At 38.0% G+C, this 22,169-nt stretch overlaps 1 protein-coding gene across 2 annotated transcripts in view; it reads right to left on the bottom strand.

The window, feature by feature from the left end:
• Positions 1 to 6,507: 6,507 nt before the first annotated feature.
• PHEX (phosphate regulating endopeptidase X-linked) overlaps positions 6,508 to 22,169 on the bottom strand; it is a 209,821-nt gene continuing 194,159 nt past the window's right edge. The window contains exons 19-22 of one of the 2 annotated variants that reach the window (XM_063084023.1): positions 15,593 to 15,658; positions 14,463 to 14,567; positions 9,103 to 9,179; positions 6,508 to 6,610 (exon numbers count right to left, since the gene is read on the bottom strand). In XM_063084023.1, the coding sequence (XP_062940093.1) occupies positions 6,508 to 6,610; positions 9,103 to 9,179; positions 14,463 to 14,567; positions 15,593 to 15,658 (351 nt within the window). The remainder of the gene's footprint in view (positions 6,611 to 9,102; positions 9,180 to 14,462; positions 14,568 to 15,592; positions 15,659 to 22,169) is intronic. The other variant, XM_063084024.1, reaches the window with a different exon arrangement.

Here is a 22,169-nt window from a genome sequence, read left to right as displayed (position 1 = left end):
GCAAGTATTCTCCAGCAGTGATGTGAGAATAGCAACAACTATTTTCAAGGTTATGAGAATTGGCTGTAATGCGGGCAAGTCCCTAGCAGAACGCCTAGGACGTACATGTCAACAAATGGAAGCCATTTTCATTATGATTATTATTAGGCACAAAAAAAAATTGACAAATGCCACTTAAAAATCTGGTCGATTTGGAATAAATAAGCTTTGGGCTATTTTTGCCACTTATCAAATGTCACTGGGGTAAGAGGGTTGTCTGTGATCCCGGTACTGACTCCATTGACTTCTAAATCAATTTGGAGATTAACACAGTGTACTTCTAAATGGTAAACTAGACTTCTCTTTTTGTCTAGGACATTTTCAGACATTTCAGCCAAACTGGCAGCGTAAACGACACTCAACATTTTAGGTAGCTTTTACTTCGAGAATTTTAACTTAATCATTTAGTTCTTTTCTGTAAAGTGAAGTCTTAAGCCAGAATTAATTAGAACAGTACTTTTGTGGCTTGTACACGGTCACTCATCTTTGTTTCTTGGACGTGGAGCTTCAATTTCTTATTCAAATGGAGAAATCTTAAAACAAGAATACGGTAAGTAGCATTTTTCATCTCATAATCAATGGAGAAGTAAAAACAATTTTTATATTCATTCTCTAAAAATACTGAAAAATATAGCACTTTCAACAACATTTCATAAGATATCTTATTTACTTTCTCAATGGAATATATTTTAAAAGCTTAGAACATATTGTAAATCCATGGCTTAGCCACAGATTCTTACATTCAGTTACTTTCTTAATGGAGCCAATTAACAAAACAAAATACACACTCAAATGAAACATGTATCTAAATCATTTAGGAATAATTAAAATTATAGACCAGGTTTTCTTTCACTGATCACAAATTATGGTAATGCTTCTGTGGTGCTCATTTCCGAGCTCACTTTGGTATGTTTATTAAAGCATGGTATTGTCAGATCACAGGGAGTATCTCATTTTCATTTTCATATCTCCAATTCTAAAGGGGATTAAATTATCCAATTAAGCTGTTAATTAAAAAGATTTCTACAGAATAAACTGCAAGCTACCAATGACATTTTCAATTTTCATTGTGCTGTGCACAAAAGCAATTTTCTAAATTCAGAAAAGCTCAAAGTTAGAGCCTTGTATTTCACTTTAGAAGGCAAGGTTGGGAATGCCAGCTGAGAGCCAAACCCACTTCCTCTTCTTTCTAGGCACCTAGCTAGACTACACATCCTAGCCTGCCCTGCAGTTAGGTTTGGTCACATGACTGAGCTCACATCAATGGAATATGAGTAGAAGGAATATAGACAACTTTCAGGACTAGCCCAAATCTTCCACTCAGTGTCTTCCATGGCCTTTTTTCCTCCAACAGCTTCTTGCAGATTAGCATGTATTCAATCATATGTTGAAAATGGCAGAATCACAATATAGAAGGAGCCTGGATCCCTAAATCACCACTTGGAGGAGATAAGTTCACTGATGATGAATACCCACTATGTATGTAATGAAAATAAAGAATAACCTCAAATTGGATTAAGCCATTGAGATGATGTTTCTATAGCTAGAGTAATCTTAATAAAGAAGGCAAGTGAACTTGAAGGACATGCAAATACTTTAAACCTAATTGGAAACATTAGGCTCCTTCAAATTTTGATCACATCCACTTAGATATATACCTAAAAATCTAAGTAGACTCAATACCTCTTGGGTCTCATAAAAATCTTTTACATATACCATAGCAGGAGAGATTCTAGACTTCTTGCCTCCATTTCCCCAAAGCCGCCCCTTCCTGTCCACACCCCAGAGATCAGTCATAGGCTCTGTCATTTATATTTATCTTTCCTTCTGCCACTCAGAAACTAGAGTAAACTCTCCAAGAGGGGCACCAACAGGCCATACTCAGCCACTTAGTCCCCACTAACTCTGTATCACCTGATTATTTCCTGTACATGATGCTATGACCTACTAACCAAGTGGGCTGGCCTAGAACCCTACAAAGCAGTACTTTTCCAGATCTTAGACCATATCGGCATCAGAAAGGTGTTTAAAATAATCTACAGGGGACTCTACTTGCACTGCCAGCCTAACTCCAAAAGGTTCCATAGAGAAGTTAGTATGAACTCCATGATATATCTCTGGATTTGTCTGGACTCAGTCAAGACAGTCGGGCTTTCAGAGTCCTGCACCACTCAGTCATTGTCTAAGGGTCAGCAGGCACTTCCAGTTCTCTGAAAATGAATTGGGCAAAGAGGTTCCAGTCACATGAGGGCAGCCATTCCAGAGAGTCACAGCCAATTAGAAACATAAGCACACAGAACGTGAGGTTAGGATGCCCAGCAAAAGAGATTTGCTGGGATCTGGACAGAGGGAGCACCGACAGTGGCCACTGAAGAGAGCTGAATAATTCTCTGTGTTCCAGACCATAACCCAATGTACTTATATATCATCACACATCACTCAGTAGGGTAGTTGTAACAGTTTACATACCCATCTCCCATCTTAGACCAGACTGTTTGTCGAAGCCCAGAGAATGTATGTCACCAAAATATAGCTAGTTTGGTGATTTAAATATAATGGGTTCTCATTACTATGTGCTGAATGAATGATTATCAACCAACTGGATTCCTAAAGAATGGTGGCAGCACATAGAGATTCTTTGGTTTGATGGTAACTGTAATGTTCACTGTCACTTTTGTGAGACCAGCCCTATCAAGGTTGATCATTTCCTCAGAGACATATCTTTTCCACAATATGAACATTATTGCAAAGGTAATAAACCACATATGCTGACATACAATCTGGATGAAAATATAATGAACACCTTGCAAATCTCTCGTCGTCTACGGAGATAGTTACTGCATTCAAATCTCATTTTCCTAAACCAAGAAAGCTAGTAAACTACAGAGTTTTGTATAATTTTTTGGCAAATATTGTCTGAAACAGAAGTAAATATGTTTATTGATGTAATAGGTTTTAATATTTTTTTAAAAAGGAGAGAAACAAAAAATCTTCAACCAACTTTTTATTGTCTTTAAAATGATTGTTCACATTGTTTCACAAGTAGGAGAAGAAAATACAACCAAACTAGTCTCACAATGACCATTAGATATAAAATGCATAACCCAAGAACATCTTTCTTCAAACCAGTGGAGCACTACCACTGGTGACACAAATGTTGTTGAATAAAACAATCTTCTTCCATAATTTAATATGCAACTGAGGCATTATTTTAAAAATATCAAGGAAGAAGCCTACCAAATGCTAAGTGATTATATTAACATGGATTGAATAAATGTATTTAGAAATGGAGTGATTTAAGGGATGAAGGTTAATCCAAAAGTCAATAGCCCAAAGTACAAAGACTCTGCCGTTCCTGACTCTGGGATTCTTGACAAGAGATTTCAAGCATCTTCGCTTCTCTGGCATGAGCATAACCTGTCTAGCAAGCCACAGTTCCTAGATGCTTCTTAATGATGCTCCAGGGCTAAAATAAGATGAAATTTATGTGCTATGCTTTAAGCTCTATTGAGGCAAGGCACTAAATAAACTTCAGGGTAATTTATAAATCCTGAGCTTGAATTAGTCATAACAGGGGAAAAAAATGGAAAAAGGAGGCCAATGCTGAGAACTTGGTGAAAAGTTCAACAAATCTTGGGCAATGGTGATGAGCCCAAACAAGACCACTTTATCCAGAAAATTCTGAACTACTCCAGGAGAATTTCACACATAAAAAATGCTCAGACAATAGTTCGCTGGCAGAACATCTGGTATATGAATCAGAGAAATGTGTTATGGCAGCCCTAGTCTGAGATTCAATATCTAATTTCCTTTTAATTTGCCATAATTATTTTTGTAAAACTTTATGGCTCTACTCCAGTGGATGTGCTTAGCAAGGATTGCCAAAATCCTGTCTTCTCTTCAGAGCCACATCCTTAGGCCAGCATCTCCTTACTTTTTTTCCTTCCCTTCCATCTGTATTTTACCTTCCTCCCTCTACCACTTGGTATCTGTTTCTTTTAGCGATTTGTTTCAAGAGAAGGGACAAGACTATACAAGACTGCAATTTGAAGAGTTAAACGCAAGCATATTAGGAAATTCAATCCTTCTAGAAAGTTGCTCTAGCTAGTAGCAACAATTTGGTATTGCTGCTTTGGAGTCGGGCGGGTGTTGTAATAATGGCCATCCTATCTATAACTTTTGGTATAACTGAGTTAAATCAAGTAAAGTTAATCAGAACAAGGTAACCTTGTCATCTAGAAACTGTGAGGACCCCAACTGATTACCAACCAGTCTTCCTAAACCAACAAGTAGTTTAATGATTTCCATTTCCAAAGTCATAATTCTATACTTTTATCAAACACTTTCTCTGACCTGCAGGAATGTGTTTATTTGGACTTTAAAAAAGAAATATAGAAGAAAAACAGTATTCATATAAGCATGACAAACCTCAGCTGATTTTAAATGCCAAAGTACAGGAATAAAACAAAAAGTATCTTATATGTCTAAACCAAATCAGAATGCTTACTCCAGAGACAAGGTACATACATTTCCAGCACCCCTAACCTAATAATGCTTATCTTTAGAAATAGAAACTAAGGTCACATCAAGCCATGGTTAAGAGGAGGAAAAGGTAGCTGCCCTTCAGGAGTTTACCCATCTAGAGAGGAGGAAGTCAAGGGGAAAATCACTGTCTTCTGACTAATGCGGTGTAATTGTTTTCCTCATGATGATGCCCCTCTGTCTTTCTCCCTTCAGAAGTTCCCATGGTTACAAAAGGACGTAGCAGACACTTATATTTTTTTAAAAAGGATGACAAATCACAAGAATGCAAAATGGCCTCCTGTGGTTAGTCTGAATTTATCATTTTGCTTTTGAAATTTTCTTATTGGCCCACTTAAGTCAGCACCTCATGTACAATGCATAATGTGAAGGGGGTGGGGTGCCTATTTTAAGAAACTGGAAATGCTAGGTGATCACTTTAATGCCATTACAATTTTATCCTACATGCACACACACTAATAAGGGACAGAGGAATTCACTTAAAAGGATAATGATCTAAGGATCGAAAGCATAGTTCGGTACTGCTCTTTAGACTCTAGAAGACTTGAAGAGTAAAAATCATGTTTCTTTGGACTATACAGGGAATTTTAAATTGAATCAATATATTCCAAAATGTCTTCAATCAAGAACTTTTCAATAAGGTTTTTTTAAAAAGAGAGGTAATATTAACTAGGCCAAAATGGAAGGGCACGTTGCTCCCTCCTCAATGTGGTTTTTGTTCCTTGGCACATACAGTCCTAATGGGGAATCAAAAAACCCTTTTCTCAATGCCTGCTATTTTCAGAACCAGAAGAATGCACACATAATGAGGGTAATGAAACAAACAGAAACTAGGCTAAAGAAAAGTATCCAGCAGATAATCACTGAGGTTCATACAGACTAGATAAAATTTTGGAGACTTCATCTCCTAGTTTCCCTGCTGTTGTGTGACTAGGAGTTTTTACTTCTTCTGGGACTTAAAGATCCTTTTTTTTCTATTTGATAAACTTTAATCCTTTACCTAGTAGCCTTTTCTGCCAGCTTTTTTCATGCTGACTTGAACAGGGCAATCAGCTGCATCAGATGCAAGCTGTCAGGCACGTTTTCATTCCAACAGACTCCAAAGGCGAAAGGCAAGAACTTCATCAAAAATTTAAAAACAGAGATTCAACATATTTCTAATTTAACAACCTTAGAGTTAAGAAATGCTGAGCAATGACTGTCTATAAAAATCTAGCTCTGCATTGGACAGAGCAGCAAGACCTCCCAGGTATCTACGCACATGTCTTCATCATTAAGGTTTACAAGTTTAATAGACTGAACTTTTTTATGGATACATTTTACTTAGCACCCCTGCAAAGCTATAGATTGAAACAGTATGTACCACTTACCTGTGGCTGACACACTAAAATGGACAATAGCAATAATTCAGCAGACAGTGCTTTAACAAAAGTAGCCTAGGGATTTATCTTTGTTGGTTTCATTTTCTAAAGAAACATACTTGGTTCATTTCTTGTATTCCATTTTTTAAGCCCTGCATTTTTTTTTTTTTTTTGAGTTTGAGTTCTTTATTTAGAAACTGGAAAGAAAATCTAAATTTGTCTGCATTTACTTCATTGTTGTTGTTGTTGTTGGGGTACATGGGAAGTAGTCAGAGGTGTCAGAGACTTTTCCCTTGTTTGTTTTCAGTACCCAAGAGGGCCAAATTCAACTACAGGTAACAAAAGGGAGCATCGGGTTTAAGGCTGAATAATCTTTGGTTAAGCCCTATAACTTTAAACAGATACTATTTAGATCCAAGCAGATTGCCTACCCAAATAATGAAAACGCATTAAAAACAAAAGCCCTTGGGGGAATCTAGGCCTAAAGCAGTGGGTGATGCATGCTCAGTGCTGCCTCAGCTGGCACCATGCAGCTCTCTCAGGATGGCATAAACCAGCAGCCCAGCTACCACAGTCGGCAGGAGTCCATGCCTCTGTTCATCGTGGAATTGGGTGGACAGTTAAAAGCCTTCTGGAATTCTTCAAAGTTACTAATTGCACCATTCACCCTGAAAAAACATATGTCAAATCACATGTTGTTTAATTCTTATACATCAACAGGTCCTGGATAAAACTGTAGTAGTATATCGCTAGAAGGGATGCTGGCATTCATTTAATCTGTTTACAAGGGAAACAACTAAAGCCCAAAATGGTTAAGTAAATTTCCAAAGAAATTAACAGAGCCAAGACTAGAACCAACATCTCCTGAATGCCAGGAAAATGTTCCCATTACTCTTCCAATAGTCTTCAAATTCCTATAAAACTGATATCATCACCAATACTTCGTTTTTCTAACTTTTTTAAAGTTTAACTTTTTATGGAAAGTATGACTGACAAAGTGCACGAATTTTAAACGTAGAACTCGTCAGTTTTGTCGTGTGTATATGCCCATGTTACTACCACGCAGACCAAGATATAGGATATTTCCAGCACCCAGAGGCCCCCTCACATCCCCTACCAATAATACCTCCGAAGGTAACTACTATTCTGACCTCTGTTGGCATAGTTTTACCTGTTTTTGAACTTTGCATTAATGTAATCCACAACATGTACTCTCTAGTCTGACTCGCTTCACTCAATTTAATGTCTGCAAGACATCATCCATGTTTTTCCATTTCCGACTATTTTTAAAGAATTTGTTCAATCTAAAAAAACACTTTGAATAAATTCCTATTAGGTTTCGAGGCTCATATTTACTTAGAATTTAGTTAATGCACCAATGAATTAATGAATGATATCTAATTGTTACCAATAAGTAATTTTTCACTGGAGTTAGCTCCAAAATCTGGTGTTCTTGCAAGTACCTGACTGCAGTAAAACTGCGGATTCCTACTCATCGCTTTGATTGTAACTGCCTTTTGGAAGTGGTATTTCCAGTGTGTGATTTCCCCTGAACTCAAAATCTATAGTTACCACAGACATCAGTAACAAGCTAGGCAAAAGAAAAATTCCCCCTTTATCTATTTCTTACTCAACTCCATGTTCAAAGGGTTGACTAGAGACTCAGCATTCTCAGTTACTGACTATTTCTTCCCTAATGACTTTGTTACCTACAGGCATTTGAATGGATGTAATGGCCTGTATCCAGAAAATCTTCATAACCTCTTGAGTTTTAGTTGTGATATATGAGTAGGGATGCATATTTCATGGTGTGATTCACCCTAGGCAAGTGTTAAAGATAGAATATAGCTGATAATTAGTAAGCATACTCTGTAAATTGTCTGTTAAAATCCAACATTACAAGCAACTAGTTAGTAAAAGGAAATTAGTTTCTCAAAACTTATCTGCTGAGTAATTAATCTACTGTGTGGTTTCATCTGCACCATTTGTCAGTGGGAACACATTCTGGTCCATTACAGACTGTCAGCCTTCATGACAGTTTAGCCCAGTAGGGAAGAATTTCCAACACAGTGATTAGATTTTTATGCTAGTGGGTAATTTATAGTCAATTTCTGAAGCATTTCTAAGGCAAGGTCTTAGGAATAAGACTTTAAAATACAGAAGAAGTTTTAGATGACTTTCCTGCAATATGCTAATAGATTCACTTAAACATTAACTATAAAGCTATCCAGATACAATGTCCTAAGAAAAAATAAATAAATATAAATTATTACGGTTTATTGGATTTCTCATTATACTTATATATCCCCTACTATAGAAAATTTCTCTCAAATTATAGAACCTAGTACAGGGAAAATAATAATAACCTTATTTATTTTCACTTAATATTTTATACATTCTGACAATTAAATAAGATTGTAATTCATAATCCCTTTCCCTTCATGTATAAGCAATTGTTTCAAAACATAATTCAAACTGAAAGTCAAAATGTAGAGTCTCTGACTCTAGATATGAATTATAATTGCTAACTATCACCATATATCCTCCTTTGTGTTCAGAGCAATTCAGGAAGTGGCATTCATTCATGCGTGTTTGCTGATGGTGGGAAAGAACAAGAGGTATTAAATAGGATCTTCCTTAACACAAAATAAACCAGAGCTCTAGGTGTTTTAATGCAGAGTACATCAGAGCTCATCCTTTCCTAAGACATAAAAGACTGTTTTTTGTTCCAGACAAAAAAAGTAGGTGGTTGGATAAATCAAATATTCTGATTTACTGAGCACCTATACTGCCCATGGAACCTGTGGATTGCTGCCTTTCAAAAACTGGAGGATAATAAATAAGATTGAATATGAAAGCTATGGTTTGGAGTCTTGTACAATCTCAGAGATCTCCTGATGAGGTGCTAGACTAGAGGTGGGAACAAGTGCCCACCAGCAGAAATTTAGTAGAGAGAATGCTGACTAAACCAGCTTACTACTAATGAAATAAAAGATGTGTACTTTCTGTCTGGCCAGATTTGTCTGCACAATGGAGATCACACAGTTCACAATACAGGCTTTTGTTCAGATCACCTATCTAGTAGAGCCCTGGGATGGCTTGGTGGGGGAAGTGGGGAGTCACCCAGTTAAAAACTGGTGTTACCCATTTGCCCATTTACCTAAACTGAGGGGGGCTGTGAGCACCAATTTGGACTTGCTCTCGGGCAGCTTCTGGTCTGTAGGAATTGCACCTCACCTAGAAGAGAAAAGCATCCCAATGAATACACTTCCATCCCAATTACACGATTTCTACTGCCTAAACTGTTCCAAATTATACTGAAGAATAATTTTAGAGTCAATGGATGACAGACTTTTACTAGATGAGATAAAATCTTCATCAGTAGTAACATCTATTATTCTAATCCCCAGAGAAGAAGGTTTTATCAATGTGAATAATTCCACAATTTGACTAAATTAGGAAGATTTCCAGACAAATGCTTTAAGTCAAGAGAACTGTATATGTGCCCAGGAATCGACCAACATATTCATTCAATTAATTTAAATGTTTGAAATAACCCTTATCAAATTTAACCATACTCATTGGAATCAATTAAATGAATCAGCCAACCATTGCTGAGTATGGTCATGAGAAGTTAGTATTTTGCCCCCGCCCCCAAGTGCCTTGTTTGCCAGTCCCCCTAGTCCTGGCCTGGGACAGGAGTACACTTCTCCATCTCCTTTGAAGTTATGCATGGCTATATGACTTGCTCTGGCCAATGAAATGCAAGCAGAAGTGATGTATGTCACTTCCCGGCAAAAATTTTTAAAACCTGATGGAAGTTTTAAAAGCCTTAAGAACAATTTAAGATCTACATTAAGGGGCAGTGCACATTTCCTCATATTTCTTTCCCACACCTGTGGTGACCACAGAAGCACATGTTGAAATAAAGACTCCAAAACCCAGGTCCTTGCAGAACAGGCAGAGCCCCACTGCTGACCCATGTTGGACATGGAGCATGAACAAGAAATAAACTTTCATTGTGTGCTTGTTTCTGTAGCATAACCTATTTAATCCTGACCTGAAGTATGTCTTGAAGTATGAATAGAACTAGGACACATGAATATGGGGAGAAACACTCTAAGTGCAGGGGAAAATAGGAGCAAAGACATGTTTAAGTAGGGAAAAAAAATCAAGACACTCAGATCGGCTGGAATATGTGGTATATAAAAGACAGCAGTGGGTGACCAGGGGAGAAAGAGGATGGGGCCAGATTTCTGAGGTCCTGAAAAACAGGCCAAAGTATTTAAACTATATTTAAACATTGTTCTTGAGCAGGAAAATGATAAAATCCATATTTTTAAAAGAATTATCTGGCAAGGGTATAGATAAAGGAGGAGAAAACTAGAGACTAGTTAGAAGATTATTTATAGGCACCAGGAAGTTTTTCAATGAATGTTTACTAAATAAGCAGAAATGGAATGGAAAGAAGTAGAAGGGTGACAAGAATATCTGAGAAAAAGATTGACAGGTCACAGCAACTACAGGGATCTAGGAAGCACGAAAAGTGATATGATGCTATTGCTTGTGATGAAGACAAACCATCAGTCATTGCCATTCTAAATATGACTTTGAGGATGTTTTTGTAATGTTATTCCTTAATTTCCTCAGAAGCTTGCTAATGTGAAGTTGTTTCTGACATTTGAATTTACCTAATTTCTTCCTGTGTTATTTCTTCTCATACTCTTACATTATTATTATAGTATTTTCTTTGCTTCATACATCATTTAAGAGACTTCTGAAAACACATTATGGTTGTTATTGTTTTCCTAGTACCTTCCCAGGAGGGAAAATAACTTAACTCCCTATAAGGAGACTTACTCTAATGTGCAAAAGATTGAAAATCTCCTCATTCTGCCAGTGGGAAAAGCTCCAAGATATATTTCTCATTAGTGATATAAAATAGCTTTCTACTTTCCCCCTAAATCTCTTTAGCTTAAAATAAATCAGATATGGTTTGGTATTATATTTAGAGACATTTCAAAATTATGACTATAACATCACTGTAAATTAGCTTATTTCATCTACAAAGAGATAGCGTGGACTAGGAGATATACTTTGTCCTTGAGAGCAGAGTTCAGCAAACTTCTGTAAGAGACAGATAGTATATATTTTAGGCTTTGAAGACCATAAGGTCTCTGTTTCAACTACTCAACTCTGCCATATAGCACAAACCAGCCCACAGACAATGAATAAATGAAAGAGTATGGCCATTTTCCAATAAAACATTTTTACGAATACAGGCAGCAGGCCATATTTGGCCCTAGCTTGCCAACCCCAACTCTAGAAAGTTCTAACTATTTTTTGTGTGTTTATTTCAATTATCTGACCCAGTACTGACCCAAAAAGAAGTCTCCTTACTTTAATTGTGTTAGTTTTATCCTTTTCAGCAATTGATCTAAAAATATCAAGTGTCTTCAATATAACCACTATCTTTGCTGGGTGCTATGGAGATACATAAGAAGCATGAGGATCCATAAGATTAGCTGTGGAGATAAAACTAAAAGTCTTAAACATTTTGGGAGCAATTAAGTACTTCATGGTAATGAAGGTAAGTATAAAAGGAATTGGAGATAAAGGAAAATAATGAGACTGGAGTCCTTGGGGAAGAACATGTGGAAAATGTGCAGAAGGTGGAACTCAACATGGATCCTGAAGGAGGAAGCTGGGATTAAATAATCTGAGGTCTTAGGAAGAATGGGAAGAGGGTTACTTTATAGAAGGAGAATCAGACACAAAGCCAACCAGCGACAACCATCAAGCTGCTGCAGGAAGCACCCTGGGCTCCCGAGCTGGGGCAGTGGAGGGGCCAAGAACCTCAGCCATGCCCCCCCAACATCTGCATCCAGCCCAGCAATGATCACCAAGTTGCTGCTGGAAACCCCCTGGTCTCCCCTGCCTGAATGAGGGGGGTACCATGGGCCTCAACCAAGCCCCCCCTCCGTCTGACTCCTCCCACCCTATTTCCCTCCTCCTTCCCCTCTCCCCGCCCCCGCAACTGCTCCACAACATCTTAGAATGTAAAAAAATATTAATAAATAAATAAAATTTTTTTAAAATGCGGCAAAGCCACAGAGAGAGTAACAGGCATGACATCATGGGGTGGAAGTGAGAATACCTGCCTGGCTAAGGTTTAGTTTTTCTCATCCAATGGAGCTGTGAGAAATTAAAATGGGTTGGGTAAAGTTGAATCATACTAAGAACTTTGAAAGCCAGATCAAGGTGTGTGGCCTCAATGTGTTAGGCATTGGGAACCATTGTACTTTCAGAAGGCCAGTAAGGAAATAAAAGTGGTATTTCAGTGACATGTAAACAGTGCTGAAAGATACTGAAGTCAAGAAAATATGCCATAAGCCTGCTGGGATAATCCAGAGTAGAAGGTATCAAGGTTTAGCCTAAGATGATGAGATAGCATAATTGGGATGCTCTGGGCTAAATGTTTGTGTCCCCTAAAATTCATCTGTTGAAACCTTAATCCCAATGTGATAGTATTAGGAAGCAGGGCCTTTAGGAGGTAATTAGATAATCAGGAATGGGATTAGTGCCCTCATAAGAAGAGGCCAGAGAACAAGCTAGCTCCTTCTGCCACGTGAGGACACAGCGAGAAGTTGGTAGTCTGCAACCCAGAAGAGGATCCTTACCAGAACCCAACACTGCTGGCACCTTGATCTTGGATTTCCAGCCTCCAGAACTGTGAGAAATAAACTTCTGTTGTTTATAAGCCACCCAGTCTATAGTACTTTGTTACAGCAGCCTGAACTGCCTAAAACACGGGAGAAGGAGAGGTCGAATCTAAAAAGCATTTAAAAGAATGAAATGTCTAGCTTTTGGGACACATGTCATGAATGAGGATAGATAAATCCAATAAGACCTAAGGATCCAGGCTTTCAACAAGAAAGACCCAAAGACTAGGAGTTTATTGATAGAAATAGGAAAACTCAATAGAAAAGTCATTTTGTTGATGACTACAGTTTTGTTGATATCAGGTTGGTGTTGTCATGTCAGCTTCAAGAATAAAAGACCCCAGACAGGTGAGAATCCTTTATCCAGAGTCGACTGAAGAAGACTTGGGAATGAATGAGCTTACTGAGAAGCAAATGCCAAGACACAGGAACAACAGGTTGGACTGGTGAAAACTTTTATCTAGCTTTGAGCATATACACACACATTTGCCCACTGTGAAGCCATGCTGATGGAGTTTGGATGTGTTGTCCCCTCCAAAACTCATGTAGAAATTTGATCTGCAATGTGGCAGTGTTGGAAATTGATTGAGTCATGGGGGTGGATCCCTCATGAATGGATTAATACACTCCGGGGGAGGGGAACGAGAGTAATGAGTGAGTTCTTGCTCTATTAGTTCCCGTGAGAGCTCATTGCTTAAAAAGACTCTGGCACCTTCTCTCTCCCTCTCATTTCCTCTCTCTTGCTTCCTGTCGCCATGTGATCTGCTTGTACCTGCCAGCTGCCTGCCACTTTCCACCGTGAGTAGAAGCAGCCTGAGGCCCATGCCAGATGCAGCTGTCCTAGAATCATAAGCCAAATAAACCTCTTTTCCTTATGAATTACCCAGTCTCAGCTATTTCTGTTATAGCAACACAAACGGACTAAAACACATGCATTATAACTTTTATTGATGGGGCCGGCCCCATGGCTCACTCAGGAGAGTGCAGCACTGGTAGCACCAAGACCGCGGGTTCGGATCCTATATAGGGATGGCCAGTTCGCTCACTAGCTGAGTGTGGTGCAGACGACACCGTGCCAAGGAATGCGATCCCCTTACCAGTCAAAAAAAAAGAACTTTTATTGACCCATCCCTCACTTCCTTGAAAATGTTGCCTATGTGGTTGTGACATACACCAGCACAATAACTAATGACACAGAATTTGAACTTGCCTCATTAGCCAGAGACTCCAACTCAGAATTGTGTCATATTTAGTTCACACCTTCCTTTCAATTTCTGCTTCAAGAACATATTAAACTCACGAAAGAGTGACATGACTTTCCTTGCCTTTCTTGTTTTTTCAGCCCTTGTAGTTTTTGAATATCCATTTGACAGTTGGGGACATAGCCCTGAGGGTCCCCTACAGGTTGAGAGTGGTGGGATAAAGGCAGCAAATGAAGCAAAGGAGGAGAAATGAAGAAAAGGGCAGGGCCATGAAAGCCAAAGAAGGAGTTACTAGAAATGGTTACAAATAGTATCTAATACATTCAGAAGTCAAGACACTGTATATGGAAGAACTATCCAGTGAGTTACCGTAGGACTGGTAACCCACTTGATAAAAAATATCAACAAACCTTGGTTCAATCAGTTAATTGATTATGTCTCATAGAAGGTAAAAATTTATTCTGAAAATCATCAGCAAGATAAAATTTTGGCTAAAATTAAAGTCGTGCCATCAAACTTTTGTTCCAAACCTTTGATATGGGAGCAAGTTAAAGGATCACACTTTATCCTTGATGCCTCTTCCTCAGTCTACTCACATGAGCATAACTCAGAAAGAAGAGCTGATTGTTGGTGAATGTGATGCCTGGTAGGAGAGGCTCCTCAACTCCCTGCCTTCTGTCATTTATCCATTTCCTGTAAGCCTAGTGAGAGAAGCAGAATAGATGAGCCTCTGCAATGATTGCTTTTCTCTTTTCTCATCCAGCACAGAGATATTAAATAATTAAATATATATTCCTACCACATGCAAAACACATCATGTCAAGTTTTCCTCTAATAAAGCAAACACCCGGAAATGTAAATCTATATTCTATTGCTTAACACTAAGGCAGATGCATCTGCAAAAAGGCCTTACACTTAAAAGATACCAAAGTAGCTGGGCCAAAGTATTCAAATGTTAAATAACTCTTTTTAGAAAGCTGTTCTTTCTATTCCTACCAGAGGACAAACACATCTAACACAATGGCAGGGCCCCTATGGCAATAAATCTTGGGGTCAACATATATCCATTTGTTTTTAATTTTGCCAAGTAAGAGGGGAAACTATCATCTTCTATCACCATCATTTTATAAAATAAAGTATAAACTAACTGGAATATAGGAAGGCTATAACCTCAGACTAACAGCCTGGTCTTTAAATTGAATGCATTTTAGCTTTATGAAAATCTTTCCATATTATCCTTATGTTTCTTGTTTAACCATGGCCCAGTGGATGATAAAAATGTTATGATGGACTCTTACCTGGCCCAGTATATGAGAACCACTAGCCTCTGGCCATCATTTAGAAGTTTGGTGTTTTAAGAGAAAAATTATAAGAAGGGCGACAGACAGAACTATACTCAAGGAAAATTCATATGAACCTAGCCCCAAGGAGATTTCTGTAGCATGCTTTGATATGATTTTAAATGTATTTTCTGAAAGCTATCTTTTAAATACATGATTCTTAATAACAAATATTATTCTTTAGGGTGACTTTACACTACAAAAAGAGAAAAGAAAGAAATGCAGCTCTATTTATATAATAGAGTCAATGGGGAAATACAATTCTACTAGCAGAAAATCCATAATATCTAACCCTCAAGAACATGTCTGTGGTATAAATTCAGGTACACCCATATGGTGTTTTACACCTTAATTTTTAAATCCCCAGTGAAAGTAACAGTACATACCCTAAATGCTTCCCGAAGACCTCCATTATCAGCAATATTTTCTCCCAGGGTCCTCTTCCCCTTCACCTAACAAAAAGAAAAAAGAAAAAAAGTGTGTTTCATGGTCAACTATCATTCAACAAGAGACATAAATATTATAGCAAGAAAAAGTGTCATATTTTAAAGAGAAAATTACATTCAGTATATCAGAGGTAGTTATCACATATTGTAAGATGGCAAACTAAACCCAGCAAGGTGTTCCTGAATATAACAATTTCTATTTATTTAACTATACATTTCTTTCTCACTAACTTCTTTGTTCTCACCAATTTAGCCAGCTCCAATAAAGTGTTAACAATATTCTGAGTGAGTCTGGCTTAATAGGAAAAAATAGAAATGTCAATACACAGATTACTTTCTCTGATTAACTCACATAATTTGAGTATTCTCATTCTGCCTGTGTTTCCAAAAATTTACCATACTAAAGGGCCATGAAAAATGATTACATTGTATAATGTTGAATACACTAATTATCCTGATTTGAGCATCACATATTGCACACAGGTATTGATATGCAACAGTGCACCCCACAGATATGTACAATCAACTATGTTTCAATTTTTTAAAAAAGAATTTTGTATAAGTTGGAAAAAAAATTACCATCCACACAGGAACAAGATTTCAAAACCAACCATCATCATTTTATCTTCAGCAATTTCCATGAAAAATTAAAAAGGGGGCAGTTCTCCTGGAGAACAAAAATCAAATAGAAGTAGTGCAGACCACAAGGTCAAGGTTTACAATATGTATGACAACCAGCCAAGCATGGTAAAGAAATTCTTCCCAACATTTAAAGATTGTTTTGCAAAACCTTACATGAGCTAGGATGAGAACATTCTAACTCAAAACAGCTCACAAACCAAATCTAACCTGCTGCTCGTTCTTATACAGGCTGCAAGGTAAGACTGGATTTTACACTTTTCAATGATTTGGGGAAAAATCAAAAGAAGAGTAATATTTTGTGGAACGTGAAAATTATAGGAAATTCAAATTTCAGTGTTCATAAATCAAGTTTTATTGGAACACAACCATGCCCATTCATACACATCTTGTCTGGTTGCTTTCTTGCTACAGTGACAGAGTTGAGTAGTTGCGACAGAGACTGTACACCCCACAAAGCCTAAATTATTTACTATCTGATCCTTTACAGAGAAGTTTGCCAAACCCTGTATAGTAGGAAGAATAATGGCCTCCCAAAGATATCTACATCCTAATCCCTGGAACCAGTGCATATGTCACCTTATATGGCAAAGGGGACTTTAAAGATGTGATTAAGTTGAGATTAAGATGTGATTAATCTTGAGATGGGGACATTATCCTGGATTATCCAGGAGGACCCAATGTAATTACAAGGGTCCTTATAAGAGGAAAAGGAGGCAGAAGAGTGAGTGTCAGAGCGATACAACATGAGAAGACTCCATCGGCCACTGCTGGCTTTGAAGAAGGAAGGGGCCATAAGCCAGGGAATGCCGGCAGCCTCTAAAAGCCAGAAAAGGCAAGGAAACAGATTCTCCCCTAGAGCCTCTAGAAAGTAATGCAGCCCTGCTGACACCTTGATTTTAGGCCACTGAGACCTGCATCAGACCTCTGACATACAAAACTATGTAAACAAATCTTTGAAAAACATTGTTCACCGTAATCACCTAGGACCCTCCTAGCTTCAGTCCCCAAAAGTTACCATTTCTGATTTACATACTTGTACAGTCTTTCTTTTACTGCAGTCCTATGAGGTACGTGCTATTATCGCCATCCTTGTTTAACAAATAAGGATCTAAAGCTCAGAGTATGTAGCAAATATTATTGGTACCCCATCCCCATCAACTTTTCTACCAGGACTATATTCCCATTCTTGCAACTGCTAACAGCTCAAGAAAACTAACCTCAGCTTAGGGAATTTCTTCACCTGGAGATTGCTGGGAGGTCATACCCTACCTTGCAGTAACTGACTGATGTGCAGGTAGAACAGCCTAGCCCCTTGCCCCTGGGCTGAACAATTTTTGTGGTGCAAGTTATGCTCCAGAACCCTCTGAGGAATCGGGATGAGGCTAAACTTCTCCTCAAACCAACATGTTTTCCTCACTATCTTTTTAGGTTTCTCCTGAAATCACTTTCTCAATAAATCACTGACCTAAGAAACCCCACCTTGGGCTCTGCTTCTAGTGAACCCAACCTCAAACAGAGTGATTAAGTAAACTGCTTACATTTCATAGGGATTCAAACCCTGTCTCTGTCCCCAGTGTCTTTGCTCCATTATATGCTAACTTCTCAAGTCTCAACTCTCCTGGCTGTTGATGCTTATGTTTATATACAGTTATGCTTGAATTTAATCTCCTTCATTTGTACGCTAAGCTCTATATCTATTTTTTGTTATTTTTTTTACCATTACACAATGGAAATATTATTTGTGGCCCTTTATTAATTTCTCCCTAACCCCCCTCCCCCTTTCCCACCTCTGGTGGCCTCAGTTCCATTCTCTCCTATTGAAAGTTCAAGGAATTTCTGTGATTGTTGTATCTTCCTTTCTTTTTTTGTTTTTGTTTTTGTTTTTTCAGCTCCCACTTATGAGTGAGCACATGCAGTATCTCTCTTTCAGTACCTGGCTTATTTCACTTAACATAATTTTCTCTAAGTTCATCCATGTTGCTGCAAATGTCAGAATTTCATTCCTTTTTAAGGCAGAGTAGTATCCCATAGTGAATATATACCACATTTTCCTTATGCAGTCATCTGTCAATGGACATTTAGGTTGGTTCCAACTCTTAGCTATTGTAAGTAGAGCTGTGATAAACATGGGAGTGTAGGTTTCCCTTTGACATGATGATTTCCATTCCTTTGGGTATACACCCAGAATTGGGATTGCTGGATTGTATGGCATTTCTATGTGTAGTTGTTTGAGGAACATCCATACTGTTTTCCATAGTGGTTACACTAATTTACAGTCCCACCAACAGTGTAGGAGGGTTCTACCTTCTCTGCATCCTCACCAGCATTTCTTATTGTCTCTTTGATAATGACCAGTCTACCTGGCATCTTGATGTAGTTTTGATTTGCATTTCCCTGATGCTAAGTGATGTTGAGCATTTTTTCATGTGTCTATTGGTCATTTGTATATCTTCCTTTGAGAAATGCCTATTCAGCTCCTTTGCTCATTTTTTTAATCAGGTTACTTGTTTTTTTTTACCATTAAGTTGTTTCAGTTCCCTGCATATTCTGGATATTAATCCCTCGTCACAAGCATAGTTTGCAAATATTTTCTCCCATTCTGTAGGTTGTCTTTTTACTCTGTTAACTGTTTTTCTGGCTGTGCAGAAGCTTTTTAGTTTGCTATAATCCCATTTGTTTAATTTTTCTTTTGTTGCCTGTGCTGTTGTGGTCTTATTCATAAAGTCTTTGCCGAGTCCTACTTCATGAAATGTTTCCACTATATTTTCTTTTAGTAGTTTTATAGTTTCGGGTCTTATATGTAAGTCTTTAATCTGTTTTGAGTTGATTATGGTATATGGTAAGAGGTACAGGTCTAGTTTCATTCTTCTACATATGGATGTCCAGTTTTCCCAGCACCACTCACCAAAGAGGCAATCCTTTTCCCAATGTATGTTCCTGCTGTCCTTGTCAAATATCAGTTGGCTGTAAGTATGTGGGTTGATTTCTGGGTTCTCTATTCTGTTCCATCAGCCTGAGTGACTGTTTTTATGCCAGTACCATGCTGTTTTGGTTATTATAGCTTTGTAGTATAATTTGAAGCCAGGTAGTGTAATGTTTCTGGCTTTATTTTTTTGTTCAGGATTACTTTGGCTATTCGGGGTCTTTTGTTCTTCCACATGAATGTTAGGATTGTTTTTCTATTTCTGTGAAGAATGTCATTGGTATTTTGATGGGGATCACATTGAATCTGTAGATTACTTTGGGTAGTTTTCACATTTTCACATTTGGGTAGTTTTACATTTTCACACGTCTTGGTTGAGTCTTGGTAGTTTGTGTATGTCCAAAAATGTATCCATTTCCTCCAGGTTTTCAAATTTGTTGGTGTATAGTTGGTTATAATAGTCTCTAATGATTCTTTGTATTTCTGTAGTATTGGCTGTAAATTCTTTTTCATTTCTGATTTTTGATATTTGGGTCTTCTCTCTCCTTCTGTTAGTTAGCGTAGCTACTGGCCTGTCTATTTTGCTTATCTTCTCAAAAAACCAACTTTTTGTTTCATTGATCTTTTCTATCTTTTGGGGGGGTCTCATTTCATTTAGTTCTGCTCTGATCTTAATTATTTCTTTCCATCTACTAATTTTGGGATTGGATTGTTCTTGTTTTTTAGTTCTTTGAGGTACAGCATTAAGTTGTTTATTTGAAATCTTTCTATTCTTTTGATGTAAGCATTTACTGCAATAAACTTCCCTCTTAGTACTGCTTTTGCAGCATCCCACTGGTTTTGGTATGATGGGTCTTTATTTTTGTTAGTTTCAAGAAATTTTTTAATTTCCTATCTAATTTTTTCTAGGACCCATAGGTCGTTCAGGAGCCTGTTGTCTAATTTCCATGTATTTGTATAGTTTCCTGGGTTTTGCTTGTTATTGATTTCTGGTTTTAATCCATTGTGGTCTGAAAAGATACTTGAAAAGATTTCAATTTTTTAAAATTTGTTGAGACTCGAGTTGTGACCTAACATATGGTCTATCCTGAAGAATGTTCCCTGTGCTGATGAGAAAAATGTATATTCTGTAGTTGTCAGATGTAATGTTCTGTAGATCTGCCAGTTCCTGTTGGGGGCTGCCCATGGTTCCTTCCTAGAACCCTGTGCATAATCCTGCCTTCAGCTGGGTGGTGGGGGCTGCCCACAGCTCCTAAGCTCTATATCTAAATTAGGCTTCTCACACTCTGGACAGCCTCAGGAGGTCACATGGCCCTAGGTCTGGCCTCTCAGGACTCAACAGCTGCTGACAGTCTGCTTCTGTCGTGCCCCAGCTGAGTTTCCCCCATTTCACCACAAAGAAAGATTCAGGCACAGAGGACCGGCCCCCACAAATGAAGCCAGAAAAATAAAGCATGGCCCTTTATGTCCACAAAGGAAGCCACCCACTCCCCTGTGGGAATGAGACTGAAGCTGTTTTCTGATGGCTGAGTGGATTTATGCTGAGACAGTCATGTCCTTTCTATCATCCTCGTGATGAAGGTACCCATTTGCCAGAATGAAGTTTCAATATCTGACACTTTGGCCAAAATGCATGCTGAAAAATAGTCCACTCATATGTCACCCAGGTACAAAATGATCTTAAAATAAGAACCAGAGGATGATATGGGGGAAAGAGTATAGACTCTTGAGTCATTCATATCTAAACTCTAATCTAGACTCTACCATGGGTTTAATCTCTTTGAACCTCAGTTTCCTCATATGTAAAATATGTGCACCTGGTAATATGTCCACCTCTCAGGACCAGTATGAGGATTACATTTGTTTCAGTTAAGTGAAAAGTCTAACTCCCATACCTGCACATAATAATTGCCAGGAAATATGAATTCCCTTCCTCCAAGAAAACTGTTCTTCTATTGTTTTGCTGTTGTTGTTGTTGTTGTGTGTTTTTTCAGCCCCAAAGTCTTTGGCTTTGTTTTTTCCTGTGATGGGATACCTATGAGTATGTCACAAAAGATCAGGAATATTAACTCCCTTTTATTGAGCATTTACTATGTGTCAGGCATTGTTCTGGTGCTTCATATTACTTCACTTATTTAATTCTTACAATAAACTAAGGAGTTCAGAAATATTTACCCATTTCACAGTTGAAGACACTGAGTTTCAATAATGTTAAGTAATTTGCCCAAGTTCATAAAACTAGTAATTCATTGAACCAGGATGTGGACCCAACTCTCTCGAACCCCTTCACTATGCTTTTCTTGAAGCAACATATACTCTAGATGAATTTTTACACTGTGAAAACCCCTGAATTGAATACAGATATGCAGAAGCACCCATTTTAGGTCTTCTCATGTCACAATTGTACATATTAAGAAATATATAAGCAGGAAAAATGGTCTTCCAGGGCACTGAATGAAGGAGCTGGAGATACCATTCAAGGACACTGACTCTGGTTTCTCTGCCTGGATGAACAGTGGTCTCACTTGTGCTGAGCATGTTTTAAGAACTAGAAGAAACAAGTCAGTGCTTGTAAACATTCCCTTTAAAAGAAGTTCATAGATTTTAATAGAAGCACATAAATTCATCTGAAATGGTGAAATAAACCCCAAGTATAATAGATTAGAGGTATAGCAAGGATTTGGGTGTTTTCCCAACCCCAGTAAGATATCAGGACAGAGTACATGTTTGGTTAAGCAACCAAGAGAACCTGGGAAAACTACATAAGATATACTGATCTACTCTAGTTCTGTTGGGCCACCTTGCTTCTCTCAGGCTCTGTGCCCTTGACTAGACGAATTGGGAGCATACAGTGTATGCATGTGTGTTTTAGAGGAAGGTCTTCCTGCAAATCCATAATGTATCAATGATTTTTCCTTATTGGTATCTTATTGCCAAATACAATGAGCAAAA

This window comes from Cynocephalus volans, chromosome X (genome assembly GCF_027409185.1).
Source record: "Cynocephalus volans isolate mCynVol1 chromosome X, mCynVol1.pri, whole genome shotgun sequence".
Taxonomy (NCBI): Eukaryota; Metazoa; Chordata; class Mammalia; order Dermoptera; family Cynocephalidae; genus Cynocephalus; species Cynocephalus volans.
The sequence above is the reverse complement of the archived record's forward strand: the minus strand, read 5'-3'. Positions and strand labels throughout refer to the sequence as shown.